At 40.6% G+C, this 9,870-nt stretch overlaps 2 protein-coding genes across 2 annotated transcripts; both read left to right on the top strand.

The window, feature by feature from the left end:
* Nucleotides 1-475: 475 nt before the first annotated feature.
* Nucleotides 476-1,156, top strand: LOC134059545 (leukocyte immunoglobulin-like receptor subfamily A member 2; the record flags this gene model as incomplete). The annotated part of the gene is made up of 2 exons (XM_062515989.1): nucleotides 476-788; nucleotides 1,014-1,156. Coding segments are annotated over exons 1-2 (456 nt in total), but the record flags the coding sequence as incomplete, so codon positions are not given.
* Nucleotides 1,157-1,988: 832 nt separating this feature from the next.
* On the top strand, nucleotides 1,989-8,374 carry LOC134059546 (leukocyte immunoglobulin-like receptor subfamily A member 2; the record flags this gene model as incomplete). The annotated part of the gene is made up of 15 exons (XM_062515990.1): nucleotides 1,989-2,133; nucleotides 2,246-2,518; nucleotides 2,863-3,135; nucleotides 3,748-4,023; nucleotides 4,188-4,433; nucleotides 4,517-4,642; nucleotides 4,777-4,795; nucleotides 5,590-5,639; nucleotides 5,722-5,820; nucleotides 5,910-5,972; nucleotides 6,253-6,336; nucleotides 6,482-6,550; nucleotides 6,897-6,959; nucleotides 7,593-7,658; nucleotides 7,820-8,374. Coding segments are annotated over 15 exons (1,866 nt in total), but the record flags the coding sequence as incomplete, so codon positions are not given.
* Between the last annotated feature and the right edge of the window lie 1,496 nt (nucleotides 8,375-9,870).

The raw sequence follows: 9,870 nt of genomic DNA on the forward strand, positions 1-9,870 counted from the left end.
GAGGAAGTCACTCTGAAGTGTGTTTAATCATTTGTTTCTCTCTTTACCTCCATAGCACTGCCCACTGCTACACTGAGCATAGAGAGACCAGAGAGTCCTGTGTATGTTGGAGAGGAAGTCACTCTGAAGTGTGAGATACAGTCTGAGAGTGGCTGGAAGTACAAGTGGTATAAAGGCAGGGCCAATAACCTACTTTCTCAGGGGGACACCAACACATACACCATCACTGCAGCTGCTGATTCTCATAAGGGCCAGTACTGGTGTCAGGGGGAGAGGACAGACAGACCCACATCATCACAACCAAGCACGAGAATAAGTCTTGATGGTAAAGGTAGCTATTGTTTGTGTGTAGTGAGCTGCATTAAGCATAATAAGTTACATTTAAAATGGCAAATCCACATTTACAGATATTTTGGTGAAAGGAGCTTACAAATAATGCAGTAGTACTGCAATGCCTTGCAATTCAGAGACTGTAATGTCCGTACGCACGTTTTTTGTTGTGTGTATCTCCATAGCCCTGCCTACACCTACACTGAGTGTGCAGCCAGAGACTTCTGTGTTCACTGGAGAGAAAGTCACTCTGAGGTGTGAGATTCTGCCTGAGGATGTCTGGAAGTACAAGTGGTATAAAGACTGGGACAGAAATCTACTTTCTCAGGGGGACACCAACACATACACCATCACTGCAGCTGCTGAGTCTCATAAGGGCCAGTACTGGTGCCAGGGGGAGAGGACAGACAGACCAACCACGACACAATTAAGCACGCAATTAAGTATTGATGTTAAAGGTAGCTGCATTGAGTGTAATAAGTTACTTTTAGAATGCCACATCCATATTTCCAGTTATTTTGGTGAAAGAAGCTTAAAACGAATGCAGTAGTATTGTAATGTCTTACAATTCAGATATTATAATGTAACACATTACTTTGAAATGACAGTATAAGTCAAATATAATACATTCTATTTTTCAAGTAACTTGCCCAACACTGTTCGTGTTTGGTTTATTTTCACAGCTCTGCCCAAACCTAAACTAACTGTAGAGCCTCAGAGTCCTCTGTATGATGGAGAGACAGTCACTCTGAAGTGTGAAGTAGAGTCTGGCAGGAGCTGGAAGTATGTGTGGAATATAGGCGGGTCTGATGAGAAATGGTATGAGTCTGACAAGTACACACACACCATCACAGCTGAGTCTCATGATAAGCATTACCGATGTCAGATAAAGCTGAACGATCATTCATCACAAATGAGTGACACAACATATGTTGAAGTTGAAGGTGAGTACATATTTTGTGTGTATTTCTATACATGTGTAAATATATCTGTGTGATTTTGTATGTAATGTACGTTCAGGTGACATAGAATGGAAATCATCTTTTTCTTGGATTTTCTTGGTTTTCATGAATTATGAGAGGTTGTGCATAAACAAAGAGTTATCATGAACATGAGGCATGGTTGTGCCCTCCTTCATATGAAAATCTTGAACTTAGAAAAAGACACAAAAAAATGGACAAATTAGAAAAGAGCCTGCTTGGGATGTCAGACATTGCAAAGCCATTGAAGTTCAATTGGGGTTGCCAAAGAGGGCGCCATTTAGTCAAACAGACCATTTCAATACCCAGCCTAAATATACGGTTTTAATAAGTTGAACATATACTATTTTAACATCAGAGAACACAGTGCAATACTCAATTAATCCATTCTATGTCCTCTTTAATTTCACTTTTTTACTCATATACACCATGTTTCAAAACAGTCTGTACAACAGATAGTGGTCAAAGCAACATTCACACTTGGAGACATGCACTTCATATTTCTATCATGTTCAAATCTGGGCCTGTGTCTTCAGCTCCATGTCATTTGCCTCCTCAGATCTCCCTATAGCTACAGTGACTGTAGTGTCTCCTCAGCCTCCCTTCTATTCCGGAGATAAAGTCACTCTGAGGTGTGATATAGCAGAGTACACAGACCGGGATCAGTATGAATGGTACAAAGACAACCAGATATCCTACCAGAACAGGAAGACCAACACCATCTCTCTTCTTAATGATGCTGGCCAGTACACATGCAAAGGGAGAAGAAGCGTTCGGCCGAGGAATTCTCAGAGCAGTGCTTCTTTCTCTATCAATGTCACAGGTAAATACAACCTGCTGAAAAGTTGCTGACAAATTGAGCACAAGGTCAAATAAAACTCCCCTTTATCTTGTGATATCTGTGCTGTTGATCAGTGTTGTGTGTATCTCCACAGACCTGCCTACACCTACACTGAGTGTGCAGCCAGAGACTCCTGTGTTCACTGGAGAGGAAGTCACTCTGAAGTGTGAGATTGAGCCTGAGGGTGTCTGGAAGTACAAGTGGTATAAAGACTGGGACAATAATCTACTTTCTCAGGGGGACACCAACACATACACCATCACTGCAGCTGCTGAGTCTCATAAGGGCCAGTACTGGTGCCAGGGGGAGAGGACAGACAGACCAACCACGACACAATTAAGCACGCAATTAAGTATTGATGTTAAAGGTAGCTATGGCGTGCGTGCGTGGTGCGTGTGTGCGTGCGTGTGTGTGCACGTGCACACATGTACACTTTTCTCTTTGTACAGGATCACTTCACCTTGTGTAGTGATCCGGTATTATCTCCTCCTGTGATCTGTCCTGTATTCATCTTTAATGTTATTTACAGTAGGTCGATATGTATTTTTCATGCCTTTCCCCTTTTGGTGGGAAAATGAATTGGACCTGTTCTGATATTGAACATGATATATTTGCTTTTGCTAGTGAGTGAGTGACCTGAGATGATGTTTGAATATTTCTCTATGTTGAGATGTTACATTAGCTGAACATGACCTGTTTCATCCTCATCAGCATCAAAGCCCAAACTCACATTAAGTCCATGCCACCAGCTCCTCACTGGTGACTCGGTGACTCTGAGATGTGAGTTGGGTGTTTCCTCTGGTTTGGTGTTCTACTGGTACAGAGACACACAGACCTCTGATCATGTGACACAGACTGATGGAGACTCCTACAGCATCAGCTCTGTTAAAGTTTCTGATGGAGGACAGTACTGGTGCAGAGCTGGGAGAGGAGACCCAGTCTACTACACTCAATATAGTGATGCAGCTGAAATCAGATTTAGAGGTTAGTTTGTTTCATTAGAATATAAAGTTGTTGTGAGTATGTATGTTGTTTTTAGTTTGCTAATGTAATGTTAAAGGGATATTCTGTGAGTCTGGCGATACAACTTTTAGCTTCAGCCTAGCACAGATCATTGAATCGGATTAGACCATTAGCTTCTCGCCTGCTAGCTTCATGTTTAAAAGTGACTAAGATTTCTGGTAATTTTACTTACTCTGGTAAACTTACTAACTTGAGAGGAGACACGTTTTAAATGGGAAAATTGCCAGAAATCTTAGTCACTTTTAAACATGAAGCTAGCAGGTCGAGAAGCTAATGGTCTAATCCGATTCAATGATCTATGCTAGGCTGAAGCTAAAAGTTGTATCGCCAGACTCAAAGAATGGCTGGATGAACGGGAACAAGGTAAATATCGATTGTTTTGCTCGAGGGGAGGTGGGAAATGAGCGGATTTCCAAAAATGGCGGAATATCCCTTTAATGCATGGTTTTCTATATTTAATTATATTCACACTTGGAATATACATTACAATATCAAAGTGGTATTTTGTATCATTAATATTCAATATACACATCTATAATTTCCCATTTTAATTTAGCTTTGTGCCTCCCTCAGGTGTGTCTCCTCCAGCTTCTGTGATCATCCATTCAAACTGGACCCAGATCTTTACAGATGAGCCTCTCTCCCTGAGCTGTGGGGTTCAGGGCAACTCTGGATGGAGACTGAGGAACTGCACAGGCAGTGGAGGAGAATCAAAGTGTCCAAATGACTGGAGATCAGAAACAGGATCCATCTGCAGCATCAGCTCAGCATCTCCATCAGACAGTGGAGTGTACTGGTGTCAGTCTGAGTCTGGAGAGCAGAGTAATCCTGTCAACATCACAGTGCATGGTGAGTTCATGGAATGTTTACTTTTGTTACTTCAATTGGATATTTATTTTGGATATGGGTATTGTTTTTCCTCCCATGTGGTGGCTCAGCAGACACTCATCAAGCTCAGTTCATGAAGTTAAGGAACTGTTTAAACCCCCAATGAAATATGTTTCTTACCACAGATGGAGATGTGATCCTGGAGAGTCCTGTCCATCCTATGACTGAGGGAGATCCTCTGACTCTGTACTGTAGATATCGCTACCAGCCATCTAACATCAGTGCTGACTTCTATAAAAATGGGACACTCCTGCAGACCTCCACCACAGGAGAGATGACCATCCCTGCAGTCTCAAAGTCACATGGAGGCCTCTATAAGTGCAGCAACCCAGAGAGTGGAGAGTCACCAGAGAGTCGGGTCATAGTTAGAGGTTGGAAAGTTTAATTGTTATGTATTGGGTATTTAGTTGGCATTAAGTTTTCAATTACATCCATGTGTGTTTATTTTTCACAGTGCGTAACGTTTCAGCTCATGTTTCTAATAAGTTGGTGGTAGCAGTGGGTGCGGTGATAGGACTGCTTGTTGCCTTTGCTCTGGTCATTGGACTGGTACTGCTGTATCGCTCCCAAAGAGCCAAAGGTAAGTTTATTGAAATAACTCCACTTCTTCATTTCATATAGCCCAAACAGACTGTTTAATGTAGTAAAGAAGAAATAATTCCAGTTGTACCATAATAATCATCTCTCTCAATACCTCCCTGCTTCCCAATTTAGGTTCAAGTTCAATGAGCTTGTAAGTTGTTTTGCCTTTACAATGTTACATATTCATAGTCTGACTATCACCATACTAAGTTCAATCTTTTAGAACATTATTCTGGGGAGTCCGTGCTTTATTTCTACTGCACAAGGGGTATGATCAATGGGCATAGTTCAAATGACTCTGTACACTTTTGGATAGTCCAACAACCAATCAGACCAGCAATCCGGATGCGCCTTTTGGATAAGCTAGTTGGTGATTGAACCTAGCAAACGTGGACAGGAAGCAGGAGAGATAGATGTGCATGTTTTCAGCATGAGCTGCAGGGTGAAATCCAAATTATAGTTATAGTTAATTTGTTGTCCCCTTAGGATAATTCCATAGCCCATCATAAACTGTTTATGTGTGCTTTATGAATGTTCTCATCATTAGCATTACTGTAAGTTCACACCGCCGCCAACTTGAGCTTCCAAAGTTTCCAGAAGTCATTAATTTACAATGAAGGCCGGCTTCTTTCAGCTGCCAGCAGCAGCAAATCCGTCGGCGTCGCGTTTTGGTCGTCTTGAGTGACTTGAGAAAGTTGAAAGTGGCTCAACTTTATGGTAATGAGCTATGACGCGGTTCAGCGACCAAACGACCAGCAAAGAACAAAGAATGCTACTACGTCAAAGCGGCCAAAGCATCCAAAGCTTCCCATGGCGTCCTTGGCAGGGCGTCCAGAGCTTCTTGGAAGCTCAAGTCACTGGCGGTGTGTGCGTACAGTTACATAGCAGAAATGATGTACAGAAATGAGCTCCTGTTTTCCTCATTTGGTCTCTGTCTCCCTCTAGTGTTCAGCAGCAGAGCAACAGCCACAGTTCAATCTCACCACAAGTAGCAGGTAACTGATTCCACAAGTGGTGAATTTACACCTGACATTTTCTTCCACAAAGCTTATTTTTGTGCTCTGTATCTTCCACTAGGTGGTGCTGTGGCTGGAACTGGTGATGTGGTTTATGCTGATATTGAGCTGAAGGACAATAATGCAGAGAAGAAAAAGAAAAAAAGCCTATTTGTGAAAAGTATGTTTCTTCAAGAGTTTAATTTATATTTTGACTTCAGCATACCGAAGACATCCACTGAGTGATATTTGTATTTTTTTTTCTGCTAGACAATACAGATACAAATAATTCAGACACTTTGTACTCATTACTGAAGCCAGTAAATAAACCAGGTAAGACATTTTGCACTGTGTTTGAGTTTAGTGTTAAAGCCAGTGTAGTGTGATGCTGTGTTCACCGTCTCCATCAGCTGTTCACATTTTCATTGCTGAAATATTTTATTTACTGAAATCAGCTTTTGTTTTGTTTTGTCTCATGTGTCATACAATATACTGTATATCACTGCATCATATTGCTTTGAATGTTACTTAGATAAATTTATTCACTGATTGCATAAAGGGAACACAAACCTAATGTCTCTGTGCTATCTCTCTGGTATGTCTTCTGCCTCAGATGAAGATGGAGCTGGACCCAGTCATTTGACTTATGCACAGGTTAATGTTAAACCAAAGCCACCAAAGAAACCCATGAAACGAGGTAGAATATAACATTACTTTTTCATCCATGCCAATATCACAAAGTCGAGCGTTTCGGAGGTTAATTTTTTACATTATGACCATAAGGACAACCATACTATAGGTGATTGTAACGCGTCTTGCTTGTTTTCTTTTCCAACCTGTAGATTCAGCTGGCCCTAGTGATGCCACATATGCTAACGTACAGATCCAGATGAAACCACTGGGAAAAAAAGGTGAGTCATTTCTCATTTGTCATTTCAGGAAACAGTTTACAGTAAAACTGGGTAGTGTTAATTAATCAAATTCATTATTGTAATGTATAGAATGAGTATATGAGGTACGTCTTTGTTACAATTAGCTTACCAGGTTATGTGCTATATTGTTCTTGTTTGATTCTTGACTTCTCTTCTTCTGTTAAAATGTTCATGCGATTTGCATATATTCTAGGTATAGTTAGCTCACTGATTTAGACCTGAAATCCCCTATAGTACTTCAAGCTCTTACATACAGTAAAAGCTATTCTGCATACATGATGTCTGCAAGTAGGTAGGTCACAGCTGCTTCTTTCTATTTTTCAAGCTAAACCCATGCCTCCTGAAGATGGACATGTTTACTCTTCTGTCAAGCCTGAGTCCTCATCAGGTAATGCCCCTCAAGCTTTCAAGAGTGCGTGCGTGCGTGCGTGCGTGCGTGTGTGTTGGGTGGTGGGGGGATTATTATGTGGTTGTCTTCTTTCCTCCTCTAAACCAGCCATGTATTTGCAATTATATCCTTATTCAATGCATACAAGTCACTAACGGGACATGCATGTGCAAAACAAAAAGTTGCTGGTGCACACTAGAACCTTCCTCATGCTCACCAGAACTGCAAAGCCCCTAAGAGGACAAAACAGTTTTTCATGCTCACCACCAGAAACTTAAATGTGCATGTCCCTTTAAAGAGGAACAATGCAGGATTGGCGATTTCATCTCTGGTTTCGGTTTTGTTTTTCGTTTTGGCTCGTTTTATGCTTGCATATTTCTCTGCAGAGCTTCCCCGACAGCTTTAGCGTGTATATTTATACATAGGCTATATATAAATATATAAATTGCAAGCCTGGTTCTTCTTGTTCCTTACGCGTCTCTGACTTCCGGATGTAAACAGCAGACGATTGTTCATCAGAAAGTTGCAAGGTTGTGATAGCGGATAGGGACACTAGGGGCGGGAGGAAATGTGACTGTTTTCGATAAAACTGGTCAGTCAAGTAAAACAACGATTTCTCTCACTGCATTCCAGGTGGAGGAACCAGCGATGCAACTTATGCTCAAGTTAAGAAGAAAGGCAAAACACCTGGAAACACATGTGAGTACTACAGATTGAATGTTAATTTGGAATAAGAGTACAATTTTCAGACATTGCAGTGCCTACATAGTTGCTGATACACTATAGTATCCTATGCTGATATTTTACAGTATAAGTGCATGCATATGCCTTGACCTTTTGTCAATTTGTCATGTTCACAGATGGCTGTGAATAAAACAAATGCCCTTCAAGAGACTCCATGTCCGCACAGACACAGAGAAGTAGCAAAGCCTGGATGCGTGAGACTGTCATGATGAAGATCCATGCACACATCAACATCATTTAACAGGAAGTAACTGGTACTAATAGGGGGTGTTGATGGCCTGTCCTGCCAGAATTAATCCTAAATTACTATAAACCATGGTCATAATGTGACCCTAGATCCTTGATAAAGGCAAGTTGATGTTTTTTTCAGCTATCTAGATACATGCTTTTTTATTAACTACAGAAGTGTATATGCATTGCAATTGTATGTAAAATGTACAGTATGTAGAACCGATATTACCATTAGTGATAGCCCGATAGCAATACTGGCATCGGGGATTGGGCCAATACTGGGCCTACATACAGTACTCGTCAAAAATTCCCTGATATCTCCCACTGATAGGTAGTCTGGCTACACAATACTAAGCTCAATCTTTTAAGATTGAACATAAGTATGGGGAGTCTGTGCCTTATTTCTACTGCACGGGAGGCCTGCTCTTAAGGAGGAGGGGCGGGACTGTCAAGCACTATTGGCATTGTTTAAATCATGACTCCGTAAGCTTGGATAATCCTTCAGCCAATCAGACCAACGATCTACATCTTTTGAATAAGCTACAGTAGTTTGTGATTGGAGCCAAAGGTTCTGGTAGGGAACAGAGGAGATAGATGTGCAGGTTTCCAGCCTGACAAAGGATCAGGTTTTGTTGCCCTATCAGATTTTACTGAGAGAGACAGTGCAAAATAGCGTAGTTTTAGACAGAATTATTTTTGTTGTTGTTGTTGTTGTTGTTGCTGTTGTTGTTTGAAATAGTATTTTACTTGATACACATTACTATTTGTATTTATTGTGACTATCAGAGCAGAGAAGAAAATTCATTGCAATTTCATGCTCGTTATGTTGTGGTAGAAATTGATACTCGGTTTCGGCAAGTTCACAAATGTAAATGCTCATACTTTTGGAAAACAATAGTATCGGACATTCCAAATTACTATCACATTGGGCTCTATTTTGATGATCTGAAATGCATGGTCATGGGCGAAAAACATAAATGCATTTAGGGGTGTGTCCAGATCGCATTCGGTGTGGTTTGTGGTTTTATTATAAAATGTTGGGCGCATTGTTCAAAATTGTGTTTTTCATGGGTGTGCTTTGGGCGTAACACTCTTTCAACCAATGTGAGCGACATCGGTCATCCCCTTTAACAGCTAGCAGCACGACTTCAAACAGTGCCTGTGTTTTGCCAGTCAGCATCGCATTTGAAGGAATCCGCTTGCATGGCAAACCGTGTAGAACACAGGTATTGCACTATACTTTCCTTTACTGAAACCTGTTTGTGACTACATGCATTTTGCACTGGCCTAAACTCAAAGGCAAAGTGAAACGATCATCACTGTGGTATCATAGGCAAAACAGTCTATTCAGTTATTTACTTTCACTATTGATTGACAAGGAGTTGCAATCGGCAACGTGGCCTAAAAAAAGTAACCTCTACAGCAATAATGTTTGAAAGACTGAATAACATTCTTAAGGCTACAGTATTTATCCTGCATATATAAGTTGTTTGGGACTGCTTGCTTAGGCTGCTTACATGTTATGACAGTGTGGCTTCAGCTGTGCTTTACTGTACATGTGCATCTCGCTGTAGACCAGCTTTAGAGGTATCAGCTTTTGTGGATCATGGAGCAAGGCTTAATAAAAGTGAAGCACAAAATCTGCCACTAACTTAAGAATAAGCTTTGCGTTGCGTTTCTGATCATCAAAATAGAGCCCCTAAATTAATTTAACAATAATTAAACTCAATTTACCTTCTTTTAGTTATTGTGGATTGGATTGTATATTTAGTAAGCACCTTAATGATCATATGTTTGAATATTATTTTTTTATTGTAAAATATGATACCTTTTTTCAATACTCATAGTGTATTTTTGTATGCTGAATTTTCACTTGCATTTAATAAACCTTTTCCAACTTCAGAATCGTTAAATGAATGAGCCAAATTTATCACAG

This window comes from Sardina pilchardus, chromosome 16 (assembly GCF_963854185.1).
Source record: "Sardina pilchardus chromosome 16, fSarPil1.1, whole genome shotgun sequence".
In the NCBI taxonomy this organism is placed as follows: Eukaryota; Metazoa; Chordata; class Actinopteri; order Clupeiformes; family Clupeidae; genus Sardina; species Sardina pilchardus.